The sequence below is a fragment of the Daphnia magna genome, linkage group LG6 (assembly GCF_020631705.1).
Source record: "Daphnia magna isolate NIES linkage group LG6, ASM2063170v1.1, whole genome shotgun sequence".
NCBI lineage: Eukaryota > Metazoa > Arthropoda > Branchiopoda > Diplostraca > Daphniidae > Daphnia > Daphnia magna.
In genome coordinates, this window is record NC_059187.1 from 8,768,745 (window position 1) to 8,796,693 (window position 27,949).

At 41.6% G+C, this 27,949-nt stretch overlaps 5 protein-coding genes and 1 long non-coding RNA gene across 11 annotated transcripts; 3 read left to right on the plus strand and 3 right to left on the minus strand.

The window, feature by feature from the left end:
- Positions 1-1,777: 1,777 nt before the first annotated feature.
- LOC116925191 lies at positions 1,778-3,967 on the minus strand. Its single transcript, XM_032931837.2, has 3 exons — positions 3,690-3,967; positions 3,157-3,631; positions 1,778-3,093 (listed from the first exon to the last, which is right to left on the minus strand). The coding sequence occupies exons 1-3, from the start codon at positions 3,825-3,827 to the stop codon at positions 2,771-2,773; spliced, it is 936 nt and encodes a 311-aa protein (XP_032787728.2). The 5' UTR covers positions 3,828-3,967; the 3' UTR covers positions 1,778-2,770.
- Positions 3,968-4,048: 81 nt separating this feature from the next.
- Positions 4,049-24,517, minus strand: LOC116925187 (synaptotagmin-10). Of its 4 annotated transcripts, XR_006648059.1 has the most exons (10): positions 24,380-24,517; positions 14,432-14,689; positions 12,629-12,975; positions 9,172-9,537; positions 7,239-7,959; positions 6,261-6,541; positions 5,050-5,311; positions 4,831-4,979; positions 4,309-4,758; positions 4,049-4,228 (listed from the first exon to the last, which is right to left on the minus strand). XR_006648059.1 is itself a non-coding variant. In XM_045175107.1 (9 exons), the coding sequence occupies exons 3-9, from the start codon at positions 12,950-12,952 to the stop codon at positions 4,594-4,596; spliced, it is 2,268 nt and encodes a 755-aa protein (XP_045031042.1). In that variant the 5' UTR covers positions 12,953-12,975; positions 14,432-14,689; positions 24,380-24,517; the 3' UTR covers positions 4,049-4,593. The 4 variants fall into 4 exon arrangements, 3 of the variants coding, with proteins under 3 accessions (XP_045031042.1, XP_045031043.1, XP_045031044.1); XM_045175107.1 differs by having other exon boundaries at positions 4,049-4,758; XM_045175108.1 differs by lacking the exons at positions 12,629-12,975; positions 14,432-14,689; positions 24,380-24,517 and adding an exon at positions 11,298-11,776 and having other exon boundaries at positions 4,049-4,758.
- Positions 14,685-16,783, plus strand: LOC123473781. The gene is made up of 2 exons (XR_006648060.1): positions 14,685-16,069; positions 16,153-16,783. It is a non-coding gene; the product is annotated as an uncharacterized LOC123473781 (long non-coding RNA).
- On the plus strand, positions 20,815-25,157 carry LOC116925188 (gamma-aminobutyric acid receptor alpha-like). 3 transcript variants are annotated; one of them, XM_045175111.1, is made up of 12 exons: positions 20,815-21,911; positions 22,042-22,187; positions 22,671-22,834; positions 22,909-22,976; positions 23,057-23,286; positions 23,525-23,573; positions 23,643-23,676; positions 23,800-23,934; positions 23,993-24,145; positions 24,204-24,337; positions 24,403-24,552; positions 24,620-25,157. In XM_045175111.1, the coding sequence occupies exons 2-12, from the start codon at positions 22,117-22,119 to the stop codon at positions 24,896-24,898; spliced, it is 1,467 nt and encodes a 488-aa protein (XP_045031046.1). In that variant the 5' UTR covers positions 20,815-21,911; positions 22,042-22,116; the 3' UTR covers positions 24,899-25,157. The 3 variants fall into 3 exon arrangements, with proteins under 3 accessions (XP_045031046.1, XP_032787726.2, XP_045031045.1); XM_032931835.2 differs by having other exon boundaries at positions 20,815-21,013; XM_045175110.1 differs by having other exon boundaries at positions 20,815-22,187.
- Positions 24,918-27,827, minus strand: LOC116925190 (methylosome protein 50). Its single transcript, XM_032931836.2, has 6 exons — positions 27,623-27,827; positions 27,396-27,559; positions 25,744-25,910; positions 25,507-25,679; positions 25,159-25,435; positions 24,918-25,096 (listed from the first exon to the last, which is right to left on the minus strand). Exons 1-6 carry the CDS (start codon positions 27,714-27,716, stop codon positions 24,964-24,966), a joined length of 1,008 nt encoding a protein of 335 aa, XP_032787727.1. The 5' UTR covers positions 27,717-27,827; the 3' UTR covers positions 24,918-24,963.
- On the plus strand, positions 26,641-27,340 carry LOC116925192 (cuticle protein 8). Its single transcript, XM_032931839.2, has 4 exons — positions 26,641-26,757; positions 26,826-26,924; positions 26,984-27,124; positions 27,181-27,340. Exons 1-4 carry the CDS (start codon positions 26,752-26,754, stop codon positions 27,283-27,285), a joined length of 351 nt encoding a protein of 116 aa, XP_032787730.1. The 5' UTR covers positions 26,641-26,751; the 3' UTR covers positions 27,286-27,340.
- Positions 27,828-27,949: the final 122 nt, after the last annotated feature.

Sequence of the window (27,949 nt, forward strand, 5' to 3'; positions counted from 1 at the left end):
ATCAAGAGTGAAAAGTAGTCACAACAATGTAGCCGTGGCACACGAACCATGCATGAACCATCAGTCATCCACAAGTGCCCGTGAACGCCAGAAGAAGAAAGAAAAAAAGGAAGAAAGATGAAAGAATAATGACACACACACCGACGAGTGTCTGTAATGAAATAGTCAGAGAAGAGAAATCAAGATGAACGATCCCTCAACACGTGCAATAGACACGAAATCAATGTCGAGCCGTCGCCATGCTTGCAATTTAATTCTAAAAGGAAATGGGATTAGATATACTGTTAATAAGGCACGTCATTGCATGCAGTATACAACATCATAGATGGCGACTACTAATAAAAGCAAGTCATTTTTGTTTTTTCTGCGGTGCAATATAAAGTCCAGCATCTGTCGTGCAGTCCCAGGGTCTCGAGAGAATGGACAGAGACAAAAAAGTGCACTCACTGAACAGACAAATTATATGTATATAAATCTCCATCGACTCTCTTAAGGAGAGTGCCTTCTGCTGTGTCTATGTTGTGTGTATATATATAGTAAACTCTAGAAAATATACGCTAGCTTATTTACTCGGTTCGAATGTCTAGCAGTCGACAAACAAAAACGAATCTAAAGCAAACGTCTGAACGAAAACACGAAGTAGGAAAAAGCATCACGCATCATCAGACGACGAAAGAAAAGGAGCAGAACATGGAAGGGATATCCCTGCGGGATTTAGGCAGCAGAAGACGTGATGTATTCGTGACTGCTGATGCAAGTCTTTGCCGATGAAGGATGAGATCTCGGCTCGGAAATAAACGAAGCCTGAGAGGTCACTGAGACACCAGATCAGTACATTAATGACTTCGTCTCTCATTAAGTTTCATAAATCTATACGCTCCTTTTTCTGCTTGTTTCACATCTCTGTATAGCTTCAATTTCCCACACAGAGGAAATGGGCACGCAGATTGTGGGGCTAAATATACCGTGTACGTGAATAATGGCGGCTGACGTCACCCAGTGCACCAACTTTATACATGTGCAGTCGTGTGCAATTCAATTACACGATGGTTTCTATGTACGTACGTGCTATACCTTTAGCATAGCAGTGCTGGATCGATAGACATATTATACCTTCGATTTTGACGTGAACATATATGTACAAGACTCGCCGTTGATATTGATAAACAACTTTCGAAAAGGTGGATCCGCATAGGGCACCGCCATTTGGCAGCAATATGCAGCAAACTATCACACGGGTTTAGTCATACATATACGTGGACATTCTCGGTGATTTATACGCATTGACGGAATTCCATCTGTTATATGCTTTCTCCACTCCTGTCTCGTATTTCTCATTCCCTTCTTTGAATCGACAGTACTGGAATATTGGCATAACTTTTGTTGTTGTTTTTCTTCAAAGATTCCTGCCTAGGCAATAGGAAAATAAAAAGGGTATTAAATAAAAAATGGTAATTATTATTTGTGATAACGGCCTATAAAATTTCTCTGTGTATGAATGGTTGACGAAATGATATTTTATTTGTGCTATTAAATTTTTCAAACGTCCTTCTTCTTTTAACTTTCCTTTCTTTACGTTGAGAGAGCGGCTTCTTTTTCTCGTAGTTGCTGTTGTTATATTGGCTTCTTTATGTACATACATGCAAGATCCATTTAATCAGTCTATAAAAAACGAGCTTTTGACCGCGCTTGTCGGATGATTCAGCCTTTTAAAAAATACACTCTGTATGTACACACACACACACAAGCACATAAAAATGTGTTTGATAGGCCCAGCAGCAGAACGAATCAAAAAGTTTATTGAAAACGCGAAAAAGACAGTCCCGCTGTAGGCATGAAACCCAGAGGGGGGAAAACAGGAAAGAAAAATGGGCTCACGCGATGATATATACAGATGCATTTAAAAGAATAAAAGGAAAAACCAGAAATTGAATAAGCTCTGTGTCAGGGGTGAAACTACAAAAGTGGAGGAAAAGGTTGTTGTTACACCCAAATATGAGCCGTGTTCCCGGAGTAGGAATCACGTTTTCCATGTAATACTTTAACTAGACACACGATGGATATTAATATTGGTATTTGTATACAGTGGCTTCTGTCTGACGCAGTCGGGAATCGGTGTGCAAACAGCTTCGTGTGAACGAGTTAGAGCTGTGTAGAAAAAGATGTGACCCAATGATGAACGATAACAAGATGAGAGTTTATTATAGCCCCATCTGGACGATAAATCACCTTCTTTATGGGAAACACGGCCATAGTCCCATAAGATACACCAGCTGTGGTGCAGGTGTAAAGCCCAAAAGACATCAAGGGGGTAGTGAAATCATAGTGTGACCTTAATGTTAATGAGGAACCCCTAAGAATATGAAATGATATTCCCCCCCCCTCTTCTATTTTAAAGACATCCGGACGTTGACAACTGAACGATAAAAACCGAGTTCAAATTACGTTTGGGGTAGAATGGGGGCTGACTAACGAGTTAAAAACCGAGAATGAATAGATAAATAATAAGCCCAGAAGAGCCATAAATCGATCGCAATTGCCTCTCGTTAACATACACTCAATAGACAAATTAGACCACGTAGAGGGTCTTGTCTTAAACAAATGCAAGTTATTGGAAATATGGAAAAATAAAAGTGTTCTTTAAAATGACGGGAAGCATTCGCATTTCCGGAATTACCTGGAAGGCAGAAATATCGGATCGTTTGGCTAGAGAAAGAGGAATTCCGGCCGCTAGATGGCTGTCGTGAGAAGAGGTAAGTAAGTGTTACGTTCAACAGGATTCGAAGGAGTGAATTGGTAGTGGAATCGGAGGCCGCGGATTTTTCATATGAAACTGATGCTTTGCTGCGTTTGTATTGGCCTTATTTCCAGCGTTTCTTTTGCCTAAAAATGTCCTAGAAATCCTTGAGACTTTGGTGACAGGATTTTTGTTTCTTGTCCGGATGGGTATATTCGGAGGACTTGGAACAACATCAGGTAATGGAGTAAAACTTGATGTTGTTGGGGTTGCTATTCTGGCCACCACAATGGTCAAACCGATCAGCGTTAGAACGATAGCTACGAGTAGTGCCAATACGGCGTAAATGGTTATTTCTGTTGTAAACAAACGCATAAGAAATTATGATGCAAGATTGAATAAATAAGAAAAATACATACTCAGATCATTCACTTCAGCGGCGAGTTGGTAAACCATTTTGATCCTTTGACGTGGAGTCACTCTCGGTCTGGCATGAATTGTGAATGAAGAATCCGTATCCTTGTAGACAACCATGTCGCTGCTGCTGAAGGCGGGTTGTATTGATACTGGTACGGAGTTGTTGAATATCCAAGCCGTGCCCCAACAACTCGTGAAGCTTCTTTCGGCAAAACTCAAATTTAAAATGTTGTGGAAGACGATGTTGATGACTATTCGATCAAACGTCTTTTCGTAGATTTTTACTTGCTTAACATTGCTCACGATTAAGCTGACTTCTCTTATATCGTTCAAGACTAAATCATCTTCGTCGTTATACAAGATTATTCCGGTAGAATTACTGATTGCTATCATGTTCTTGAAAGGTGTCAATCGATACAGTTTGGATACGTCCAGTTTCAGATCTTCCTTTTTACAATTTGTCAGCAGGAGCCCCGTCTGTTTTCCACCAATGTTATCAATCGAATATCTAAAAGCAATTAAAAAATATGCACACCTTATTTGAAAGGACGCACTTGCATCCGTGATCGTCAGGAAATTCCAGTGTTTGATTGCAATCCTCGTTGCAGTAGACGAGGGTGGTAGCCATCCAGCAGAGTAAGCCATACAAAAGAAGAGTGGTCCACGATGTCATCTTGTTGTCGGCTAGCCAATCGATCGAATGCGTTTGCACTGGTTTTTTGGCTTCCAGGGAATACTTTGAAGTTGACTCGGTACCCTAAGTTTTCTTGTAATCTCTTCGAAGGGACGAATGCGGTTTCCGTTTAAACGAAGGCAATAACCACAAAACATGTGAAAACGAAAACAGAATTTAACAAACCAGAAACGCCGTTTTCGTCTTTCCCGATAAGATGATAATTTCAGACACATATATTTTTGTTCCATGTCAAACAGAAAAAAAAAAAATGGCACGTGATTTCGTATCAAATGAAAATTGTCAACGTTTTTGTTTGTAAGCTTTTGGCGTGTGTTTGTATGACATGTACCAAACATCGTAAAGACATTGAGTAAACTCAATAACGCATAAGAAATCGACTGAAACAACGAAAAAAAATCACGTCTATATAAAGAATTTTAGTTGAATTTTTTATATAGCATCTAGGGAAAAGCTTTACTTGAATAAATAGTTGAGATAGGAGGTGGATTGACATTGAATTTTAAGGTCAACGGACATCCAAGTTGATGGAAGTGCACGACAGACATCGAAATTAGAATATAATATTTGTACGTAAACGTGAATTGTTTCCTAAGTGTGAAAATGAAACACGTAATCAAATGTAAAAGATTTCTCTATCTTTAAAAAAAAAAAAAAATCGTAAAATAAATTAAATGGAATTTATATCTTTCTTTTTGTGTATGTGTGGGTGTTGTGTAATTGTGTTGGTTTTTCCAATGTGTTTTCAATGCAGAAAATGCCACATTGCGATAGACTTTCTGACGTTATGGGCCATATCCTGCCAGTGCTGGCGTTCGGGTGAAGCAGGATTTTGATCGGGACCGAGAGCCAAACAACCCAACTGGGCGCTTTTGCCACCTCGTTCACTACCTTGATCTACCACTGAAATCTGTAAAGCCAATCAAAATGTAAACGAATCTGTGAAAGACAAAAAAAAAAAACTCTTATTTTGCATGTTCACCTCCAGTGTGCAACTGTGCAATTTGGTCGACGGTAATGTAAATGTCAGCGCTTGGTTCCAAACTGGATGGCATGTTCCTTTACGACACTCCGTTTTCTTCTTCTTCAATCGTTTGCCGTTAACCATAAGATAGAGCTTTACCAATGGATCTGTGAAATAATACATACATCAAGGTAAAAGATTTAATCTTTAAAAAAAAAAATGATCAGCTAAGTTTACCAATATTTTCTTTGCTGGCGGGCACCACCAAATTCTTAGCTTTGAGAACAACGACGGTAAGCCGTTCGGCTGATGGCAGGTAACTAAGCGAGATGAGCAGCTGCGGCCGGCTTTCATCTGGCAACGTGTTGCGCATCACGTCCGCCCAAATGTCGACTCCCGGCCCGGTGTTGCTGCTCCCAAAGACATTTTCACGATCGGCCAGCGAGAAATGCAAGTCTCCGACAACGCACGGTCGTGAAAATCGATCGTACTCGCAAATCTGTAAAGAAAAATAGGCGTGGGAGAGCGTTCAATCATCACGTTGTAGGTCTTCGTGAGCAGCTGTTTCCGACCAAATGATTGATAGGTTCCCTTGATTGCGTTTTAATTACATCTCAAATTGCGGCAACGACCTACAATTTTAACGATCAACCTGAAAACACGTAATCAACTCAATCAAGAAGACAGTGTACGACTTTGCGCTAACTGCTTCGCTCAGTTCTATCTATGTAGACAGTGTTTCCTTAATCAACGTATTACACACACTATAACCTGCTGCTCAAATGATCGGCGTCTTTAAAGACTGACGGTCGAGTAACAAGCGATGCCGCCTCATTAGTAGCTAGGGCGTGCACTCACGCAGTTCCCGCCAACATCATTTACTCTATAAAGGGACCCAAGAGGAAGAAAAGAAGCAATTTTTTTTTTTTTTTTTGCGTACACCAATCGGCTAGACGGAGTCACATGGGTCGTCAAAACAGCCAAACGTCGTGCAGGCAACACCTTGGCAACAGAAACATGTCGCAACACTCGATTTGTTGTTCACGTATTTTTGACATTGACATCAAGTGAATGACACGACGTCATCATAAATCGCTGACTGGCAACTAGTACTGCATTCCCATCGCATTTAACAGGTGCGATCCACCTGTTTAAAGAAACCGTGCATACGGCGGGCTTCAATATGCGGATGTATCGATCGGCAGCCTTGCCAATTTGAACAAACTTTGAGACGACAGTTGCCGAGAAACGGAATTATTTTCAAAGGGGACAACTCGGCAACTAGTTGGAAAGACTATGTGGCCATCAGCCAAGGGGAAACAAACTGATAGCATCAAGAGCAGCTCAAGACTAAATAAAATTCCCTTGGCGACGTGTTCATCTATTTTTGACGAGGCGTCGCTCAAGGACGTCGACAATGCGCGTAAAAGCACTTGAAGGGCTGTTACCTGGAATCGGAGCGTCTTATCGGCAAGGTGATCGTGTGACACGGGAAATTTGAAGCGTTCGTCGAAGAAGCACTGCGTGTCGGTTCCCAGTCGCAGGCAGCGTGCAGATTGTCGACGGCGTTGATCCACTTCTGGTTGCAAAAGAAGACGGACATGCGCTTCCCGTGGATTGCTGCTCGATACGGCGGCCATGCCACTTGTGCTGCTGCAACTACCGCCAGACGACGAAGTCGATCCGCTTCCATCCGTAAAACTGGCCATCGTCAGCGATAAGTCACAAGCTATTCCATGATGAATGACATCATTACTAATTAAATATTCATTCGCCAAAATAAAAGAAAAATCTGGTTTGGCATTGCAAGACGAGGATGAAGCATTAATGAAGAGGATCGAGTGTCATTTATGAGATTGACTAGTCTAGTCAAAATGGATTGGCTTGGATAAGTCGAATGCGAGTCTTTGTTTCCCGAACCGCTCGCTCACGTAAATGTTGATAAAAGAGAGGAAAAAGAAAATACTCGAAGGAGGAAAAAACAAAAAGGACGATCGATAAAACCTGTGAACGGTGGGAGGTACACACAAGAGGAAAGAAAACTCGAGATTTCAAGAGAACAAATAATAAGAAAAAGACTTGGTCGTCTGCTACTTCCGTCATCAAACACTTGTTTCATTGGGTTTGTTACACAGTTGCACAAACAAACTCCGTGAAACGTAGAAGGCACACAACACAAAGAAATGGATTGTTTACATCTCAAGAACTACGCATCGATCGATCCGCAGCCCTCGGACTGGAGACAGAATGGGCCCTCCTTTTTCTTTTTTTAGGGCCCTATAAAAACGAGCGTATTCTAATCGTCTATTCTGTGTTATGAACGACTATCACCATTTCGATTTCGTTTTAAAAGAAAAGTTTAACAGCCTCTAATCCTTAACAGACTAGGATAGGTATGTGGGGGCGTATAAGGAATGGCGTGGTACCTTCGATGAGATGGACGAGTAAATCCGATTTGTCGAAATCGTAAGACAGGCGGAAATGGATCCTTCCGAGAGGAATGTTGCTGTTACTACGGACGCTTGCCGCTCCGCTACCCTTTTGAGGAGTTGCCGCCGATGCAGCCGTGATCGAAACGGATCCCGCACTGCTGTTTAACTGTTGATGATTCGATTGAATATGGTCTGATAAAGACGATTCGTTGGTTGAATGATCCGAATGATCTTGATCATCGGCCGGCAATCCGACATGAATGGACGTTTCGCGTTTGTAGAGTTCCGGTTGAAGTGCTCCGAACGGAGTCGAAGTTGACGTCATCGCCAGGCAGCACAACGACGTCGTCGATCCTTGGCTCTGGTTGGACGTAGTCGACGACGATGATTGAACCGAATTCATCTTGTTCAACGAGCAGAGCATTGGCGATCGGTTGCGTCTGACCAGTGGCGAAGCCGGCGTCGTCGTAGTGGCCGGAACGGGTGAATTGCTCGTCGATGAAGTGACGGATGCCAACGAGTTGAGAAGCGACGAAAAGGAAGGCGTCGGACTCACCAACGGACTTGGATACGGCGTCAAGTTCAAATTGTTACTGCTCACATTGATATGTCCCCCGGATGATCCCGATCCGAACAACGGCGTCGGATTGGAAGCCAAACGATGACGACATGATGGAGACGGAGAACGTTGACATTGCAAACTCTCCGAACGGCCCTGTTCGGGATAAAAAATGGGGGGGGGAAAGTTTCAGTTAAATCGAACGAATAGTACCACTACGTTTGGAGATAAAAGTAATTAATGAAGGTACACACGGAATTGACTGCCTGTGTGAAGTAGTTGCAGTTCTTCATCTACAAATGTGATTTTTAATTTTGAGAAATTCTTGGAACGCGACTCTCATGTGCCTCCACTGAGACGAGAGACGCAATTTATCGATTTTGTCTACCATATAAATAAATTGAATGGATTCTTTTTTTTTTTAGTCTACGACAATGCGTGAAAAAGGGCGAGGAGATTAAACCGGAAAAAATTCCAGATAGACAATGGGGCTCGCAAGAATGTCTCCAGCAATAAAGCCCTCGCATTCGGATAATTGCAGGTTAGTCCCGCACGCGGTTCCTGCTAATCTAACAGCTGTTGGATCGTGATGCTGGTCGGTTTATGAGCCTAAGAGTTTTTCACGTACGCCAAGCGACGCAGGTCCACATCTTTTTTTTTTTGCTTTGTAGAAGATGCGATCGATGGCCGGCATGAAAGTTTGGGATCTGCGTCGCGAATGCGCTTACGTTACGCGGTGGCGTACGCGACTAATACTTTGATACTCACGAACGAAATTTCCCGACACGTTACTTTTTTTTTTTTTCTTTTCCTCGCTCGATTTCTTTTGAGAAGAGAAACTTTCACACTATTAGATCGTGTCTTACTGTAAAGGCAAAGACATTGATGAGGTACCGGGGCAAACTGACACGCCAGTAGCAGGTAACCAACGGCAACAAAAACAAGATCTCTCTACGTGACGTGCTAATACTAGTGCAAGCTCTTAACTCGGTTGTGAGCACGCTCAGCAACCGAGTAGCTCTTTCTTTTCTACCTCCCCCCCATTCCGCCGTTCTAGAATGAAAAGCCTTTCAACAGGCATCGTCATAAGCTGATGGCATCTAAAGATGTTCTAGAGCGATAATTTGTTTCCCTTTGATAACTTTGGGCGGAAACGCGGCCGAGCTTTATTTTTTTTTAAATCATTTTCCTAAGAAAAAGGGTTTCTTTGTTTTCTACTTAAACAAAATAATAAAGGTGACTCAATTCCGATTGGATAAAAGGAACGTAGCCTTACAAGAGAAAAAAATGCTTTTAATTAAAAGCGGATACGTCATAATGGCAACGATGTAATGCTTCCACAAGTTGGATTTTGTTTCAAATCATCACCTGTTGGTAATCGTGATGAGGAGAATCACCTGCAGCGTAACCGGACGTTGAAGAAGAAGTTGAAGGAGTGCGCACCAGCCGGGCGACAAAGGGCAACGAACAAGATTGGTGCGGAAGCGACGTATTGCTTGTCGTGCCCGTGGAACCCAATAAACTGGCCGGAATGTCTAGGCTGAAATAATTCAACGGAGATGTTCTCTTGCTGCTGTTGGCCGTTGGAGCCGCGTTGCTGTTACGAGTCCCTCCACCGCTCGAACTCGACATTGTTATCGGTATGGAAAATGGCGACTCGTTAGGACACCAATGTTGAAATGGAGGCAGCGAAGGAGCCGGAGGTTGAATCGGATGATTCGCAGTCTCGAAACCCTTGACAAAAAAAAAATAAATAAATAAACGTAAATTCTTCTGCAGATTTTTACGTCAGAAAAAACGACAATATATTTAAAGTTCTAGGAAGTCGATGGAGTTTCATTGAAAAAATGATGATACTGAAGATGATTGTTCTTTCCCCGAAATAACCGCAACCTATTCATCTTTTACAACCAATAGTACAACATAACGATTGCTAAAGAAACGAAAATGTTAAAAATTTATCCCATTGCCTTGCTGGATAATAGCAGACCGCGAGCTATAAAAAGGAGAAGTGAATCAATAACTCGGCTACATCTACGACCAAATTCATCCTGTGTATCAATGCACACCGTGTTGCTGGCCCGCTTTAGTTCGCAAATCAGGCCAAGACAATAAATTACGGATTTATTCTGCCAAACCGCCTATAGTGGCCGAATCAATCAATTACGCCCACCTAATGCGCCAATGCAACACTTACCCTACGCTCCCTGTACGTGACGTTGCAACTCTGCCAACGAAATTCAATCAGCCAAGCGAGTGACACAGCATTCCAAATAAAGGGCGCCGTTGCCAAAGAGATGTACAACAGACAGGTTGGTGAAGACTGGCAGGCAAGACTGACCTGATCGACCCGGTAGACATCGGGACCAAATAGACGGGCAAGTAAAGCTACGGGACGAGATCGCGCCGACGTGTTGAGGACGGATTTATTCAACAGGTTCTCTCCATGTCGGAGGTGACGTCAGCATTTGCGCTACCCCCCCTTAACTTGTGCGTCGTAAAACTATTTCGAATCTGCTACATGTCGCATTTTGTTTCAGTTATCAGGGAAAAAAGAGAGACATAACTTGAAATCAAGGATAGATCCTACGACAGGTAGAACGACAGGTTGTCGGGAAACGTGATGAAGAATCACGCCGTATCTATTGGTCTAGCCGACAAGAATGTTTTGCCAATAAAAACGAATGAGCATTCAAGCAACAAGTGAATATAAATGCCTCGCAGAAATGGCACTGAAAAAGAAAATGTTTTGATCGCTGCAATCGATTGGAATGAGTAATAAAAGAGAACGAGATAGCAACAATCCTATTTGTATAAGGAAGTGCCTGTTGTTTTGCCATCGTCTGAATTGGATTCTTCCGTGTTGTTTGCGTTTAGTACAGCAAGGGCATGTGGGAATCGATATTTCGGGACTGGTACAGCAAAGACAAAGTCCATCTGTCTGATTGACATTACAAGCGCAGAAATAGAAAATCGAGCTACATGACCGTGTCACGAAGAAAAGATTCGGTCAATGTCTAACATTGCGCTAATAAAAACAGCGGACACGGATAATTGAATTTTACTGGCAATGGCAATTTGCTTTCAACGCCAGGAAGGAAGAATTTGTTAGAATAGGTTCATAGTTATTTACTCGAGAAAATGTACTTGCGACTTTCCCCTGGCGACAGGTGATCGAAATCTACGACGTGCGAGATCCGCAATTTTAAAAGATTCTTTTTGCAACGCGCCATGGTAACTGAATAAATAAAATTACATTTTTGCTACGATTTGGTTTCCTTTTTTCGCACGGCCTTTGCCTTTTGACAGAAAAGGCAAGGCCCCTCCCCTTTCGTCAATGAAGATCCCGAGGATTTCTTTATTTCGAAATAGACTGCTCGCAATCGAAATGGAATAATGCAGAGTGCCTGATTTAGGATAGTCGTGGTGCACTAGTTGAAGTGAAAATTACCAAAATGCCTAAAGGATTTGAAATTCGAACAAAGTTTACTTACGCAATGCATTTGATCCGCATACACTTTGAAAACTACACGCCTATTCGAGAGGATTTCAGACGTCCCTCTTTTCAACCATAAAAGCGCAAACTTACAGTTATGCAATCCGAACTGCAGGCGATTTGTTTTGGCCAAATGCCCCACAATTCAATGGGAACTTCAACACTATGTCTTCGAACGTGAATTCCGGTCGCACTATTGCCCTGTTATATGTTCTACTTTTGGTTAGCCTCATTTCAATCTATACCCAAATTTGCAGGGATATCAGGTACGTCAGTGTAAAACAATACTTATTAGCAATACGCCGGTAATAAACTGGTTTCAATACAGACGGCCAGGCAGTAGCAGATCACATTTGCATACTGTTAGGCTACACTCATTAAGAAACACTAACAATGCCATCGATATACACTGACGAAAACACCTATACGAAAAGATGTGGCAGTAGGACTGAACAAGAGGACAAGTTGACAATTAAATGACGATTTCATTCAGTTAGTCAAGAGTAAAAATCGATCTCTCTGTAATGCAATCGATGAGACTAACATGTTGGACTAACTATTTTTCCCCCTTCCGAAATCAAATCAATCTATCCACCGGATTTGAGCATCCGGTAAGTGTTGTCGAGTTCTAACGACGGAAATTCAAATATCAAATGCAGGAAAACGTTGAAAGAAAAAGAATCAATGATGTTCAGTAATCCTGGGGGGTTCGAAAGTCTATTGATCTTTGTTTTCACCATCTTTTTCTTGACGTGTAACGAGAAGAAAAACATGTAAAGAACTAGAGACCATTAACGCAAAAGAGTCGCTTGTTTGTGTCATGAATTCAAGACGAAATCCGGGAAGTTTCTGCTCAGCCAAAGAAATCGATCGCCCTAATAGAAAGGAAACACTGAGTGTAGCAACATAAGACGCAATGGCGCCCGTTCAAGCCGAACGGGCCGTACGACGTTTGACACTCCATGAAAACAGAGGAAAGGGGGAAAAAAAAAAAACGAGATCAAATGGTCCAACGTAATCAACAGGAAAGTAAATATTAAAGAACGCCCTCTGTGTTACAAGCGTCTTTTATGTCGTCCATTACGATTTAATGGTTTAAGTTTAAAACAAATATACCAAGATAAAAAAAAAAAAAACATCCTAAAGGTAACTATAAAAAATAAAATAGAACATTGCTTTCGGAGGTGAACGGATTTTCGCCACGAAAAGTCATGAAGAGCCATCTAGCGGTGGGAACGCAAGTTATTCACGGATCAACCCGCCAAATTTCAAAAAAGCGTAGCAGGCCATTCGTCAATACGTAGAAACGGATAAAGAACGTATGCGTACCTGATGGTGGGTAGTGAGGGGAAGATAGAGTTTGGGGAGTGGACGACGTCTACCATTACAGGCGCCATGATCCTCTTCCAATAAACAGCTGGTGGCTTTGTAGGATGGCGTCGAAGAGGCCGGTGGCGCCCAGCTGTCCCGTGTTGACCAACTGTTGCTCAAACTACTATAGCCGACACCCTTGCCGCCATGATGATACGGATAATGGTTATCGGCTGCTTCTTTCTTCTGCGCTGCATGGTAACGGTAGATCAACAAAGTGAGCGTCAGGAATAAAGCTCCTCCTACGCCCACGGCCGCACCCAAAACGGCCGCTGTGGGCATGACGGCGCAGCTTGTCTCGTTTCCTTTGTAAATAACAAAAAGCGAATCACTGTCAAGGTTATTTTTCGATTTCACATCGTATTTCCAGTCATTCCTCCAACTGCGTTACAAATGATTCAAACCGCTCACATTTTTAACTGAACGAAACAGATGAAAGAATTTAGCCACTCGTCTGGACAACTTTCATAGCCGAACTTCACGTTCTCTTAGCGAGAAAAACCTTCACCGTCTCCCGGGAAACACGGATGTGGCCATTCATTGGAGAGAAACTCACCACTCATCGACGAGCAATGCACAAAGTTCTAATACTTTTCCCGCTCCCTAGACTCTGATTCGGTCCGTAATGAAAAGAGGGCACAATGGCCACTAAATGAAGTAAAAGTAGAGCAAAGTTCGTTAAGGCGTTTTATTATTAGTGAAGTAAGTCAGAAGTAATAAAGAGCCCAAGGACGTATTTCTCTACGATGTGCAGTAGGTGTTTACGAAGACGACTGGCAATGTCCACAAAAACCAGTTGATTACGTCAACAGTAACCAAGGGACGAGAAAAGCTCAACACAAAGGCGATGCCATAGACAAGGTTCCCTATTGCTCCCTTTTAGTGGGATTTGACTGGTATCCTCTGGGTCGCAAAGGTTTTTTTTTTTTCTTCTTCTTTTCACTAAAACTGCAAAATGATTCGAAAAGGTCGAATACAAACGTACCGCTGAAAGCTCACTTTCATTGCATGCTTTTATATTATTGCCAGAGGGGAGCGCTACGACTATCCTTCATCTGCAAAGAGGTTTCGCTGCAAAATGTTTAAAGGAAATAATATAGCGAGGGCGAAATCTAGGCCATGGATATTTTTCATCTTGAAGTATCCGAGTTTCGTTTAATTAAAGGTGCCCAAGTATAAGATGATTAAACGAGAAAATGCATAAAGGACTGAGTCGATGGACACCTACGTCGTTAATCCGATTGCGAAAATGACATCTGTTCGGCTCAAGCCGACAACAAGTGGAAAAAGTGCATTGCCTCGAGTGAGAAAATCGGGACCAAAGCCGATTTTATGCCTGAATGAAGATTGAAGAAAATGACACGTTGCTAAGGTAGAAAGAATAAGTCAAGTGGATGTTCAATTTGTGCGACAACCTGGCGGCAGCAATAAACAGCCATGTTTATCTATCCTTAATTCAAATGCAAAACTGTAATAAGAAGTTAATGAATGCCTATTCATACAAAATACATCTTGTCTTTTTCGCGTACCCAATCAATTCCACTTGACTGAAACGATCGGAGCAGCGAAAATAAAATGAAAAATAGGAGCCCAAAAATTTGATTAATTAAGGCGAATTCCTATTCTTGACAACCAATTGAAAATTAACGAGACACGAGTCTATCCTCTGCGAGTTGGTATGCACTTAAAAAGAAACCTGACGCATCAAACATTAAATTCCACGAATCGGCTTAAGAAGCGCAAGGAAAATAAAAGATTTACCTCTTTGTCTATGAATCGATGAGCTATTTCGTCCCACGTCGATAACAAATCAAATGGCTGCACGCGCCTCCGGTTATTTCGATTGGAGGCCGAACGATGATGATGATGTTGCTGTGGCCACAGATGAGACGATACTGCGAGGAGCTCCGCGGAGGCTCATCATCATACTCACGGCTACTGGTGAGAAAGAAAGGGGGATTGGTAGCCCGGCGTTCAACACATGGTGCCGGTAGCGTCGTCGTCAACGTCTCCGCTTCGCTAAAAGAAAAGAAAAAGAAATAAAAGAAAAAGAAATTGTATTAAAAAAAAGAATTCAAGAAAAAGGTCTCTGCGTGCGCAGTGTCGCCGTGTTTTCTTTCATGTCGCCAACTTTTCCAGACCCAATACTCTGATGTCGATAAACTTCGTCTTTCTCATCATTTGCCTTTGATGGCTCGTCATGCAACATAGACTTTCACCTGCCATATGGCCTACAATGAGCAACAACAAAACATCAGGTGTACTTTTTTGTGTTCGGTGCCTTAAAAGATGCCTATGACCTTTGCTATAACGAATGCCTGCAACTAACTAGACACTTCCTATTCGATTGTCATCTTTTAGTCGCTATCATTTGTTATGTGGTACGGTAGACGCGGCCTTAAACAGACGACTATATTGATTTTTATTTTCTTTTTCAACATGACAAAAATAGCAGTAGACATACACACATGTGTACGAAATCTCCAGCGTGGGTGTGTGTATAACCGAGGAGGTGGTTCTTGCCGCTCCTGGTCAGAAGCATAGGCAGTTCTCCGCAATTTAAATATTAGTCTACGTTCTTCTAAGCTGTGCACGGATAAGGTGAACGTTCCCATCGCAACCAGATGCCAGCTGGACGTGCCTCATATTTACGATACATTTTTTTTCTTTCTTTCTAGTTCCTATTTTCTTCTTGAATTGCCGCTTTTTCATAGATTTCCTCGTGAAAGTGTTTTCATGTTAGTGCTCTTTCATCTCCGGTCGTTAATTTTTTTTTCACCCTCGAAAGAGTGAAGTTCACCGGTTGCGTCTACTAAATTTTTTCCTTTTTCGAAATCTTTAAAAATTTTTTCAAAAAAAGTGCTTATCAATGGCGCAAAAGTGCAATAAAAATTCTATTCCACTTGAAACAACACCTCAAGCGCCTGGATCGTTCTAGTTGCTATTTGATTGACTGGCAAATCGATCGCATCACGAACGTTGCCCGAAGACGACGGGCTTACAAAAGTCGGGCGCTAGAATTACAGACGCCAACGTTAATGGAACAGGGGCGAACGGGATGACCTTTTCCTCTGGCAACGACGCTGGCGACGCCATAATAAACACTCGGGCACGGGAAATACAAAAACTGTTCACTGGACACAAAAACAAAAACATTTATTCCCTCCATCAAAATAAATCGACTACTCACTCCTCCTGACTTGCGCCCTTTTTCCTCCATTCAATTGGACTTTGCACGCTTCCTTTTCGCCCTGGCCATTTCGTCCCCATTGCATATACGTAAATCAACAGTCATATCGATCCAGGGGACCTACCGTCACGAAAAAAGCTCCAAGACACCCATCGAATGTAAAGATCTCACGTTCCCAATCCGATATGGTCGGCGTAGGGAAACAGGCGGTATGTATATATATACATTGTAGTAAGCTATGACCATAAATCATAAATATAGATTGATTTTCTTGATCTCTTTGCATTCGAAGTTTTATCAGAATTTCATCGGCTTCAGTATCAGTCACACGCAATTGTCAGAACCGATTCCCAGGCACCGCTGACCTTTTCATCTTTCACGTGCATTAACTGAAATCGAAACCGATCATGTGATGGTTAGCAGTTTCACGAGCTAAGGAATACGACGTGTACTCAACCACCCCTTCATAATGCAAGACGGGATCGACCCGTAAAGTACCCCAAAAATCGATGCCTTTTTTAGTAACTTGTTTTACTTATTTCCAAAGGGTCGTTGACTTTGTACTAATCAATTTCGTGTTACTGCGTGTGACAATCATGTAAAACTTATTTCCTGCTCAGCATGACAGCCAGTTAAAATACATAATTGAATTAGAATTGGCGGAGGAAAAGAGAAGGGACACAAGCGCCGGAGGTGGCCGGGCACCAGCAACAATGCACGGTTGTTTTTACCGCGTTAAATAAAAATCAATTACACTATATAGTAGACTGTTTAGATCCGGCCCATGTGAACGACAATGTCACGGTGGACGAGCTCCGACATCACGTGTCTCTATGACTGGCTTTTCGATATTTTACGCTGCTGTAGATATGCGCATACAGAATTGGTAAGAGTAATTGAAAAGCCATACAGTTTCGACGGCCTATTCGTTTGATTCAATTAAAATTAGCGTGCAACTGTGTAAAAAAAAAACGGGTACCATGTAAAGAATTTTACAATGCCTGGTACAGGCCTTTAGGTATACGAAAAATAACGATGGTAATTCAGAATATTCAATAACTACAAGAGGTATCACTAACAACGGATGTAAACCTTTAAAAAAAAAAAAAAAAAAACTAAAACTGTTGTTCTTTGTTCATAAAAAATCAAGGTCCCTTTCTGTCAAATTGTGCCAAACAAAAGCAGTTGACATTTTTTGGTTTAGTGGAGCGTGAAAGATTTTGTGCGCGACAACACGTTTCCCAGGATACCGATCACGAGAGGGATTTATCTGGAAGTAAAACGAAGCAGACGAAATCGATTCTACTCTCTTGTCAGCGGGCCAGTGATGCGTCATACGAGAAAGGTAAGAAGAGAGAGAAGAAAACGCGACAGGTAGGACAAAAACAAACGTTCGATAGCGTAGAACTAATCATTCTACACGCCACGGACTGGGTCCTCATAAATGTTGGATTTTCTTGCTGATTATCCGAGCCAGCAATTTGTGAGTACGTCAGATGCCATGGGCAACTGTAATTTGATGCATAGCTTATAAATTTACAAGACACGAAGCGTTCAATAAATAGTTTGTTAGGTGAGGCTGGTTTCGGCAAATAAAACACAAGCGAGCGACATAGAAGCAAATCGATAATAAATGAAGTAGAGAACGCTCTTCAAATTGATTGGTTCCAAAAAGACAATTCTTTTTTTCTTCTTCTTTTCGTTGTGTAAAGAGAGAGAGAAAAAAAAGACGAAACTTTTAAATGCAAAAATAACTGTGCGTCACGCGTGTGCAGAGTAAATGTGCGGTGCTATAATAAAGTAGTCCCGCAGGCTTTGCTGCTTCTATGACGTCGATAGCGTTCAACCCAACAACAGCCAAACATCACGTCCCTGTAGGTGACTATTTATAAGGAACATTGAAAAATAAAAAGACACGCCTAAAATGGTGCACGAGAGCTATCGTCACCTAGGCAACGGACATTTACTATCGGACATTTGCTGTAACTACTTGGATGGTCGTTCACGACGAGTTTCACGATTTGATGACGACCAATTCCGATGTAATAATCTTCAGTGGCGAAACCTAGCCGATCAATAGCTGTTCCGTTTCAAACCATTCACGCAAAAACATAAACTCGGGAAGCAATGAGCCCCAAGTACCGCAATAAAGAAAAAGGATTGCCTGCAAAACGATTTTCTTTTTTATTGCGGGATCGTGCGGGGAAAATCCCGGCCATCTAGCGACCAACTGCATAACTGAGTACTCCTACTTTCACGCTTTAAAAAGAATTTCTTCTTTGCTTTAAACAAAGTAAAACAATTGAATAAATACGAATAAAATGAACGAATAAACCAAGCTGGGCGAGGATTGACGGCTGGATTTTTTGATTGATACTATTTAAAATTCACAAGACGGGTTTCGCAACGCAATCACGCTACTGATCCAGTGGATTAAGGGATACGCTCTTTTGATGTGAGGATTCACGCGGCCCTTCCCCTTACAAAGACACTTGGTTTCTCTCAAGAAAACAACTGTCAAAAAGAGATTTGGCTGGATCAACTACTGAAACTTTATCCAGACTAGCCATTCTTTCCCAGATAATATTTTTTAAAAATACAAATGTACAGTCTCATACAAAAGGACAAACTTTAAATGTCAAACAGTCAATAAAATTATTTTCTTTTCTATGCTTTCCGTTACTGTATCCATTTGTGAATTCTTGCGTCGCTTAGTAACATTAAAACAAAACAAAAAAATGGGAAAAAACTGGTAAACAAAAAGTTGCGTAAGGCTACTACAGAAATTGATATCACAAAAGATAAAAACATCAAAAACAGAGTTTGCTTTGTACTTTGCAACAAGGTAAAAGACTGTCAAAGAAGCCGTCCTACCTCATTATCTCACTGGGCCATGGTGCCCATCTAGACATTACGTGCGGGCGTGTCCGGTAAAGAGACCGCTAAGTAGTGACATAAGAAAGATGTCAACTCGGTTATCCCGGACTGAATCAGTCGATGTGGCAAAGTTAATTGACGGAGGCGGTAGAAGTAAGACTCGAGAATTTCAAAAAACAAAAGAGGGTGGTAACGTTTAAAATACCCAAGTGATTGGATACCGTCATTCACGGTAGACGACGATGAATGAAAGGCCACAGAGACGCCAACACATCAAAATGAGTAAGAAGGTTAAAGAGCATTGCCGTTTGGCATAGGTTCATTTTGTCGGAAATAATGGCCCGCTCGCAACGTGAAAAGAGGAAACGGAAGTCGAGAAGAACGAGCTGTCTTGCCTATTTATTCGCTGCCGAAAGGTTTCATATGATGGCCAATAACAAAACAAGACAATTCCATCAGCTGACGGATGGAACTTTATCTCTTTAAAAATGCGAAGACGAGCCAATCAAAGCCGTGAGAAATGAACAATCAGCATCCTCGGAGGTGCAAAATTTTTTGAAACCAAATCACGAATTGATTTACTAGCAGAAAAAAAAAATGCAAAACTGTCAGGGAGATGGTCAAATCAGATGGCCATCACATTTTTGTATGGGTTGGCAACGCCGATGAGAGGCGACAAGAATGGGCAATCACAAGGAGGCGGAAGCCCTTGATCGTACAGATCGATCGTCCAGCAGAGTCTTAACAAATGCTGGCCATTTCCCACGTACCCTCCCTTCGCCCGCGCATTATTATTATGATGCAATTGCTGAATTTTCAAGAAAATACCGCTGACTACGTTCTGACGGCTATCTCGGCGCACAAAACATTCACCATCGGCCGGGTGCGTTCTTCTAGCCTCCATCAAAAATCGCAATCTCAACGAAATCCTTAAAGCAGAAAATTGAACAATGGGGAGTTTGGCGTTCAAAAATACGAAAAATGTAAAATACCTAAAGTCAATACGAATGCATCTTTACATATTGGCGTTTGCTTTATTAGGTTACTGCTGATTTTAAATCAAGCTAAAGGGTTTCCAACATTCCTAGCATCATCTTCAAACGATACAAAGGAGACGCAGACGTTTTCTTTGAGCACATCAAAATCACAGTGTACGGTACATGGGACTCATTGTCGTGATGCAGACAGCTTTTCCGCCAGATTGATGCATCCCACATCCATGGAAATATAACAAGAGTATATTGTGCAAATCATCCAGATGACTAACGTCGGATGTTGCGTTTTTTATATATATATAAAAAAAATCCGTGACATAATCCGAGCGGATGATGCGCACAAGCGAAACGGTTGCGGTGTTGTTAAAATGCCCGGGACTGTGCAGCGTGCATCGTACCACACGGCTCCCTTCGTTGAGCTATAAGCCACCCCTCCTCGGCCGGGCTATAAAAGCGGCTGTCATTCAATCAGCTGTTCGTAAAATGAAATAAAAATAAAATGACACCACATCGGTGACACGCTGATGGCTGTCGTTGCAGCCCCCGAGTCTCATCATCATCGTCGTATCTGAGGATTTCGAGAGCAGCCAGAATCTTTGACTGTGATTAAGTACCGGCACACCGTCTTATACTTTGAGCTTTTATCTAACCCACCAACAAACTCATCCAGACGAAAAGAGATGACACGAGCAAAGGGCTTCAAAAGAAGATCTTCCATCGAACGGAAATCCCGAAAAATGTGAAACATGTAGAAAAGAAGATCAAAGATCACTAGGTAATGACAATGTCCACATATATACTAGAAACAATACCGAATTCAATCATCATACCACCAGGTAGGTACAACTCTATTTGTGAACAGAAAACATCCTATCATGCTTTCGAATTGTTTCTCTGTTTAGATCAACATCCGCATCACGGTATTAGCTACCAGATGATGAACCGTTTAGAGTACGCCAGTTAGGAGAACGAGTGGAGGGTGAAAAAGAAATAGACTTGAAGATGGATGAGCGCTGGCGTGGCGCATGCTCACGCGGGACAGAGAAACGGTACAAAAGAGTCAAGAGGTCGTGTGCTAGGAGGAATATAATCATCAAGAAACACGGATCGCTTTCGAATAGTCGAAGCGGGTCCTGTGAACGTCCAAATCTTTCCACAAATAGTTTCAAAGTCCTGACGGAGAACGGTTTCTTTTAGGTATTGGAGCTGTGTGATTTTGACCCTGTGCAACCAAGCGGCAATCAGCACGAACAAATACATCAACTGACAACGTCCGTGAGGGTAAGTTATCAGTTAACATAGCACGTTACATCACGTTCGTGTTTGACCTCTCGTGATATTGTCAAAAGAAACGAATCGGGTTCATTTTTTTAAACAATGCAGATAAAATATTAAAGAATAGATAAAGCACGAATGGGACTACACGTTTTTTTGTGTGTGTGTGTGCCATCAATTTGGTTTACAACTTGGAAAAAGAAAGTTACCGCCATTGATAAAGTTTAGACAACGCAACTGCAAATTGTTTTTCTACGCAAAGTCAAAATATCGAAGCAAACTTTACTTTCAGTTGATTGAAATGGTGATGTACCAATTTGATTTCGTGCTCTACTTTCTGATAAAAGTGCCTAAAGGAAATAATGAAATATCAAAACAATCAGGTGCGATCCTTACTGTCAACGTGAAACTACTGTGACGTGAAAGAAGACGATTACAACATCGTTTTCTTTGATCTTGCGTCACTACAATGTCCGTTTGGACCACCACACAAGCGTAAACTGCGCTCTTTATTTGCCTGTGCTTGTTTGTACTCAATCAAAGCAGCAAATTCAAAATCCAGCTTCGAAACAAAAGATCACTGTTCCAGCCTAAATGCAAGTTAATAAAACAAGCAATGGGTAGGCAAGTGCCATTAAGACCTACGTTAGATGAATCAAATCGCACAACACGCCTAGGAAATCAAGAGAATGTAAACGAACCATTATGCAAACAAAAGTAAACTTACAGCCAAACGGATCGAAGCGTCTCGAGTTAACCGATATATTCACGAGAATCTCGACATCATGAGACATACAAAGATTTCGCTCTTTGCTCTGTACGAGCTTTCTTTTCACAACAATAGTTGGATGGCTGTTGGCAGGGACGGCTGGAACAAAAGAGAAAATCGAACGTAGCGAGCCGGGTAACATCCGACATCTTTTCATTCGTAACAATACAGCAAAAGAGCCAGATTGAAGGCTCTATTGTTTTCTACTGGGGACATGTTACAACCTCCCATTTCCAATCTATTTGCATGTCTCATTGGCTCTTAGGTCGCTTTTTGGGCTAGCAGACGGGATTGAAAAGCACGCGATTGGAGAGGACTGTCTTTGTCAACACGTCTCAACATGTCAGATAAAAACAAGTACACCATCAAATTTCCTCTGATCTTCGATCTACTCTTTCTACTATCAATGAGGTGAGCCCTTGTTTTGTTCAAACAAAATAAACGATGCAGTAATACATCACTTTCTTTTTACAACAACATAAATCACTATGACATTTTAATAGATCGTTTTATGTCAAAGAGTCACTCGGATGTCAATTGGAAGTAAAAAAAAAAAAATGGTTTCTACAAGATATAAAATAGATGCACGTGCAAGATGATTTTATGTGAGAAACAAAGTCGAGAAATCGAGTGCCTTAGTTTTATAGCTACTGCAAATAAGACGATTGTGATTTCTAGATGGGCTGCAGACACGCATCATCGCATTCGCAAAAAGAGATTTGGAACCGAGGAGCTTTTCCAAATCCCTTTCACCATGCTTAACTTCCTTTCTATTTATACAGCGATGGGATAACGCAGTCGCTTATTAAACTATCAATGGAATTGAGTGCAAGGAACCAATAACCCAAACCGAATTTTTTTTTTTCTTTCTTGGGACGGGCTTGATAATAATAGCAATAGGTGCTGCAACGTGACATCCCAACATCTCGGGTCTCCTAATTCTTCAACGGGCGTGGGATCTTCCTTCATCAGACCCGTCAAAACTCGTCACAACGTTTCACTGTTGCTCGATAAATTACTGGATGATTACAATCATCACTTGAGGCCTGACATAGGAGGTTTCATTTCTGTTGTTTTTTTGTTTTTTTCAAATTCAATTTCAATTTTTAAAATTCTTCAATTTAATCGGCAGGACCCCCAACTATAGTAGATGTCGACATTATGGTGAGGAGTATGGGACCCGTTTCAGAAGCCGATATGGTAGCGTAAACCCACCGCAATTATAAATCATTGAAAGAAAAAAAAAAGGCTATGATTTCCGAAAATCCGACAATGGTTAGACATTCTCGCTCGACTGTTACTTCCGGCAAACATGGAGGGACACGCGATTGGCTCATCAACAAGTTTCCAAAGCGGACGACCAGCTCTCGCTAAGCGTTTCTATGTTGGATCGGATCTGGAAACCGGACACTTACTTTTACAATGGCAAAAATTCGTATTTGCACACCATCACTACGCCAAACAAGTTGGTGCGTCTCTTTCCAGACGGGAGAATCCTCTACTCTTCAAGGTAAACAAACAAAAGAGTTGAAGTGGGTATCGGTAGGGGACTGTTGGCATACTAAAGTGCACCATCACCAGATCAACAAGCGGCCATCACAAGAAATGAACTATTGACTATGCAAATACGGCCAAACACATTGATTTGCTAAAGATCTCAATCCCAACAGGATGAATGATAGCGAATCAATGCTTTAACGACCAAATTAGAAATAATTTTTTTTTTTTTTTTTAATCGATTCTTATAGATTGACGATAAAGGCGAGTTGTCCAATGGAATTACGCAAATTTCCAATGGTAAATAATTTCATCGACAATAAACCGCAAAAAATGAATTAACAATTATGTTTTGTTACCGCAACATAGGACGTCCAATTATGCCCGTTAAGCATGGGAAGCTGTAAGCATTCCTAGTTGCAGAATTTCCAAACAAATAGATACAATCGTTAATGCACGATTGATACGCATTTAATTTTCTTTCCGTAAACAAAAATCTAAAAATTGCATGTACATTTCAATGCAGTTGCCTATACTCAATCGGAAGCGATTTACCGCTGGAACAAGGACCGTCAGATCGTGATCGCACCAGGCATGAAAATGTCCCAGTTCGATTTAGTGTCAGCGCCCGTTTCCAATTACAACATCAGCTTCAAACACGGTATAGCAATAATTGAAAGCTTCACTGACAAAACCATTTTTACTATGCAAATCAAAAGGCAATCATTCAATGATTTCTGTGCGATTTCACCTGCATCGCCATATGGGAAGTTTCCTAATTCAAGTGTACGGACCCTGTATCCTGCTCGTCGTCCTATCTTGGGTTTCGTTCTGGCTAAATCGAGAAGCAACAGCTGATCGTGTCAGTCTCGGTACGTTTACAAATTATCGTCAATCACTTTCTGTCAACAATCGAATTTCTGGCTCAAGGTGTCACTACAGTCTTGACAATGACTTTCCTGGGATTAGAAGCCAGAGCAAATTTACCAAAAGTGACCTATCCTACGGCTCTGGATCACTTCATTTTTTTATCATTTGGGTTCATATTCGCAACCATTGTTCAGGTACGTGATATTGAAAACGAGGCAGATTGGATGGTGACTCACCTTTCTCGTTTGCCTGCCTGTAGTTCGCCTTTGTACATTATTTCACTAAATACGGCTTCGGAGAACTCTACTTTTCTGAAATGGCTATCGACGACGACGACGAGCAACTGGATAATTCTGACGAAGTTTTCCCTGCAGCGCCGCCTACTCCATCGCCCGTAGTAGCTCGAAAGGTAGGACATGACTGCGGGACGGATATAAGAGAGACGAAATGGGCAAGATCATAACAATTTGGCCAAGACTAAACAGGTGCATCCAAGAGAGGTATTCAGTGTGGAAAGCCACCTACGCAGTATTAAAGAAGAAGAGACGGCCGTTGTGCAGATCCAGCCAGATGAACGTTCTAATCCATCCCAAAGACCGAGAAGGAGAAATCAAAGTAGGACTCAGCAGTGGGACGGCAAGGCGATGAATTCCGTCTCCAAGATAGATCAAATTTCCCGCATTTTCTTCCCTGCTCTTTTCATAGCCATAAATTTGTTCTACTGGTACACCTACGCCACGCCAGCTTCTGAGTAAAGTTGACTAGTCCAAAAGGTGTCGGAGTACAGTGTGCATTTTCGAAAACGAAGAGGTATATGTATTCAAGAAGAGGTAATAATGTCGTGGACGATGACCTGACGATCCCATCCACAGGAATAAATACGCTGGCGATCGCCAATTTTGGGCGACCAGGCCAAGCCACGAACAACATCTTTGTGAAGCTCATCAGAGTGTCTGCAATACAAGAATTTGTTAGTATCCAATCGGAGTAAAATACAATCGATTTTAAACTTTACATAATTCTCGGATGAGCCGGATTAACGGAAGAAACGACAGTGGTACGATCTTCAGCACATGTAGCTATTAAAAGCTGGTCATCATCTTCTCCTGATGGGCATATAGTACGTACAGCCCTTGAATGAGCACCCAACTCGAAGGAAGGGGCGGATTTTGGAGACGAAGCATCAAGATGAATCAGGTGGCCTGAGACGGTACCTATCATGAGGTTGATTCCACGGCGATTAACAAAAGAGACGCAAGAGGGACGATTTGCAAACTGTTCCCTGGGAATGCCTGTATTAGAATGCAAATCTTTGTTAGGTACAAGTTAAGAGTTTTGATTGGAAATCCATCAGCACACGTACCCAACGCCGGTTTTGGCATGCGCAAATCCCACATTATGACACACCCGTCCTCCGAGCATGAAACCATCATATCGTTCTGTTCTGGATGGATTGCCACGCTAACGACCATATCAGCGTGGGCCGGCCGGTAGGTGTGACTGCACACAAGGTAATCGGTGTGCCACACCTTCAAACTGCGGAATTGTATAAATTCGGGTCAATGTCGACATCGACGCAAAGAATATTATGAGTACCAACCTGCGATCGAGGCTTCCGGTCAGGGCTCGTGTACCGTCGCGACTGACACTGAGCGAACTCACGACGTTGTCGTGCTCTACGACCGATGCAAGCATGTCGATTCCCGAACCAGATTCTGGTCGAACGTTTAAAAGTGAGACAGAACCCGAATCCAGACCTACTATAACCTAAAAAAATAAAAAAATAAATTAATTAAAAATTTGCATTTCATCATGTAACAAATTGAAACGAAGATAAAAGTGAAATTTTGGAAGTAATACACACTAAATGAAATTTAAAGTCCTGAATTCGAAAGTTAATGTATTCTTTATCTATCGCAACATCATTTCTTAGCTACCTTTCCCTAATCCCCTACATCAAGATAGTCTCGGTTGAATACCCCATCCGGGCTACCTTCTAAATTTCAGCAGTCGGTGTTATTTAAATCGCTACAAACACCGTACATTCAGTTCAAAGCGTGAATCACGAATGAAAGCAAACAATGAAAATATCTAGACCCGAGATTCTTTGCGCAGTTTTGTACGTTTGATACGATCGATTGCTATGCAAGTTTTAGTAACTAAGGAAACTTTTGATACGGCCAACGTTCCGCTCCGTCTGTTAATGAATATTTCCATCCGCCCCCGTGAATAGCAAAACTTTCTTTTTTTGCATACTTCTCCATTGGCATACCTAAGGAGATTAACAGAAAACCCACCCATTTCAATCATCTCTAATGAAAACGATTGCTTTCTTTTGTTGTTTTTGCCAGACCCTTTAGGTTTCCCTACGAAGAATAAAATTCAAGAATCACTGTATCTAGCGCAAGATCAACGGTATTCGGTGAAAGGTAAGCTTTGGATGGCAGAATTCTCTCATTGTCACTAGGCGGGAAAAAACAAAACAAAGAAACGATGGGCGTAACGTTAATAGGCTGCTGGTATTCTATATAAAGCGGGATTGTCCTTCATTTCCATTATGCAATTGCTCTTTGAACAGCCTACTTCACCGCATTGTTAGCACCTAAACATGAAGGTAAGTTTGTGATTGAAAATGATTTCCCTTTTACCACAATAACAAACTTTTTGGTTTCATGCATACAGGTTATCATTTTGTCCACTTTGATTGCTGTTGTTATTGGAACACCACCTTATCAACCCAATAATGGCTACTCAAGTTACAATTATGATGTGAATTACTATGTAATTACATTATTTCATCACACTAGAAGATTTCTTGATAATCAGATTTCTATTACTAGGCCCCTGCTTACCCAGCTTATAACTATGGATACCATGTCAAAGATCCTTATACCTATAGTGAATTTGGTCATGAGGAAACAAGGAAAGGGGATAACACCAAAGGGCAATATCAGGTTCTTCTACCTGATGGCCGCCGACAGGTAACAACTGAGAGCTGGATAGGTCATCTGAGTTTACTTAACTACTCATTTTGAAGGTTGTGACTTATTATGTAAATGGAAAATCTGGCTTTGTTGCTGATGTGAAGTACATAGGTGATGCCAAATATTCCGACAAACCAAGTCCATATCGACAATATTAACTTAACATGCTGAATGCTTAATTTAGTGTGGCAAATATACTGAAATTACTTATTACTTTTTTTGCTACCTATAACAATCAAATTTATAAAATAATGAGGCTGTAAATCACCTTTGATCCAGAAACAAATTTTGCACAGGAAAGTCCACCTTCGAACTCCATACTTGACTGACATTGTGTTTGATCAGTCACAGCATCAGGAGAATTGTACACAGACAAGATTCCCGCCCAAAATCGTGTGCACATGTTGGACGAACCCAGAATTGAAGTTCCATCTAGAATTCAATTTGATCACGTTACTAATTTAACAATTACCCTTCTCCAATTGAGATTATTACCTGGCCCGATGTCAATAACATCGAACGTTCGTCCATACTCGTGCAATGCTGGCGCAGCATCGTCAACAATCTGGTCTGTTGAAGTTTCCTCCATATTTCCCGATGTGGTATTTGTTCTGGAGGAATCTGCCACGGAGTGCTATGGATGCAGCCTACTGCCTACTGCCAAAGCTAAACCGGAAAGAAAGACTTCGGTTTCCGGCACGTGCTATGAGCATCGTCTGCTAAGCGGCAATACTGCAGTGCTGTCACAATTGTGATTCCAAAATCCAAATGCGAATAAAATCATAAATTAAAACTTTGACGCCTTAAAAAATGTAGAAAAAA